We start from the raw sequence: 2,841 nt of genomic DNA on the forward strand, positions 1-2,841 counted from the left end.
TCTCTCTCTCTCTCAGTAGTCTTTAGAAAGTACTATGTTTTCATCCCTTTACCTATGTATTCACATCTCTTTTCCCTCTCCATCAATCCCCATTCTTTTTCTTTCTTTCTTTAATATGGACTTATATTGTACTGTGTGCTATCAGACCCATTGCTATTTCATTTCTTCTCCCCCCCCCTCCTTTTTTTTGTTTCCTTTATTTTACATAATGTTGGGCTATGTTGGGCATGAAATCCTCAGGTGCTTCTTGGCTCCGACACTTCCGAGAGAAGGAAAGTTGGTTACTTGTTCAATACTCACTTCCAGTCTTATCAAGGTATGATGAGTTTGTAGTTGGCGGGTGCGTTTGCTTCTTCTTTCCTATCAAACATCTAAGACTATCGTCCTTCTCTCCCCTCCTTCTTTTTTGTGTTTGTTACTCTCTTGTAACACCTGTAATCTTCTTGTAAACTTATTGTGTTACAAGTGCCGTAAAACTCTTACCAAAACTAAAAAAAGGTATGAGTTTGTGGTATTTTCAGTTTCAGAGGTGCCGATTTTCCATATAAATCCATGTAAATTGTGATTTCGGAATTTTTAATTGTCTGGATTCTGAAACATACTCTGCTTATACATATTACTGATACTTTAGTCTCTTTATTTGCATGTCATATATTGCTCTTGATAAATCAAAAAATCGTCTTAACAAGATGCATACAACTTCAAACATGTGTGAGGTAGCTTGGTGAAATCAGGTGCTTGTCAAAATAATGAAAGTCAAGAAACTGGCATTTTTCGCGCAGGTGTGGGAATTTTTAGCAAATTTTGGGTTTTTGGCTCCACACCCTTCATGCCCATTAAAGGACACATTTCTGTGTGGATTTTACTAAAAAGTGTTGATTAAAGGCATAAAAGATGTAAATTTTCAGTTTTCACAAACTCTCAAGCTAAGGAAATAAACCAACTTTGGCGACCATGTTCTCGCCAATTTTTTTTTTTTTTACCTCTGAAATCAGGTGACCCTCACCTCCTTCAACAGCCAATGTCTTGACTTGTATCGAAGATAAAGGAATATTTTTTTTTCTTCACAAGCAAGGCGAATGAACAGGCTTTAAGGTCATACCAATAACTCCATATGTCCCAAAACTGACGAGCGCCTGATTCCACCGCGTCGTGACACATTATGATCTCACCGTGTCAGGACACATATGATCTGTAAACTTTGAGTCCTCATGCATTTGTTGTCACGGGACCCTGAAAAATTCAGGAATTTTTTTTTCTATGGACAGTTGGCACCTCCGTACTCTTTAAATGTATCATGTAGGACATATTGAGCTGCAGGACGACCTCTAAATTCCTTCCATTCAGAATTTGCTACTTGTGCCTTGTGCTTACTTTGTTGTGCCAACTGAAGCATACAAGAAATGGCAAAAAGTTCAAAGAACCTAATATTCTCTCTCATTCCTTTTCTGCAGTTTACTTTCTTTTGAGGGGCATACTGTTTTACTTTACAGTTTTCTTGGTATTTGGGAGTCTCTCTCTTTATTGTTTAAACACTATGATAAATGGCTATATTAATTACAGTCAAACACGGTAACTCGAATTCATCAGGGATTGGAAGTGGACGGTTGGGAGGTGCTCTGGTGTGGTTTGTTCTTTTCTATCAAACGTCTATCGTCCTTATCTCCCCTCCTTCTTTTTTATGCTTGTTACTCTCTTGTAACTCTTCTAATCTTCTGGCGCTCATATGACCTTATGCAGTTGCGAGCGCCGTAAAACCTCTACTGAAACGAAAAGGGATTGGAAATAATGTTCGAGATTTCTGTAATTCTTCATGTTCGTGAAATCCCCAAATACAAAAGAAATAGAGAAAATCAAGGGAGGTAAAAAAAAAGAACATTAAAACAATTAACGTGGTTAGCTCCCTTGATGAACATGTTGACGGAGTGAAAACAATAAGATGAATGAAAGTGGAAAGTTGAAAATTTCACGTTGTCCACAGCCGACTCCTACATCATTCCTTTCCCCTCTCATTTCATTGGCTTACAGAAAGTTACGCCTCTTGTCATCCGCACCGCGTGCGTCCCACAGCATAATTGCATGCGTGGCGAGCTAGTCATGCGATGCGGTCAGCATCACTCTCCAACCCCTCTTCCCCGTCCCCCTTCATTCGTTCCCCCCTTCCTCCAGCCTCTCGTGGTGAGACAAGGACCACGTTTTGGCTGTCACAATGACAAAGAAACACCTGCCCACGGCCAGAAAGGCTGTAATGTAACGCCGGGTCTTTAGTTGAGAATGCGAAGTGGATTTGTTCGAAATTCGAATGTTGCGTGTTCCGAGTGTTCGGGAACTCCGTGAAGTCAATACAAAGAAAACATACGGACTGAAACGGGACCGTTCATTATGTTCGAGATACCCGAGAATGTGTGATTTTCGTGTTCGAGATTCGTGGACTTCACTGCACTTGTATCTTTTCAGTCTCATGAAAGGGACCGCAGAGGCCCCCCATTATAAAAGCAAATTTTTGTTTCTTTAGAAATGACGAATGCTAATGGTACATGGGGTTTTGTCTTATAAAGAAAGGGAAGTTTTCTATAAAGACAGTTCCTAATAAATTGAATTCATTGTATATAGGAATATGGTACATCATGTGCTTGATTCAGATGCCGTAAAACGAAGTGTATACAGACCCGGTAACCGGGAACAAAGTCACGAAGTATACACACCCGGTAGGGGAACTCTTTTGTGATTTCGGGAAGTTTCAGCGCCCAGACCAAGGAGATTAAAAGTTCTAAACTCCTTGGCCCAGACCCGGTAGAAATCTAGAGAGTGTGTGCGTGTGTGTGTGTGTGTGTGTGTGTG

The 2,841-nt window shown here is 40.3% G+C and overlaps 1 protein-coding gene across 1 annotated transcript in view; it reads left to right on the plus strand.

Moving 5' to 3' along the window:
- LOC101847963 (sphingomyelin phosphodiesterase 5) overlaps positions 1-2,841 on the plus strand; it is a 12,534-nt gene that overhangs the window by 4,663 nt on the left and 5,030 nt on the right. Inside the window, exon 3 of the mRNA XM_005099746.3 lies at positions 241-316. Within this exon, the coding sequence (XP_005099803.1) occupies positions 241-316 (76 nt within the window). The remainder of the gene's footprint in view (positions 1-240; positions 317-2,841) is intronic.

This window comes from Aplysia californica, unplaced genomic scaffold (assembly GCF_000002075.1).
Source record: "Aplysia californica isolate F4 #8 unplaced genomic scaffold, AplCal3.0 scaffold00224, whole genome shotgun sequence".
In the NCBI taxonomy this organism is placed as follows: domain Eukaryota; kingdom Metazoa; phylum Mollusca; class Gastropoda; order Aplysiida; family Aplysiidae; genus Aplysia; species Aplysia californica.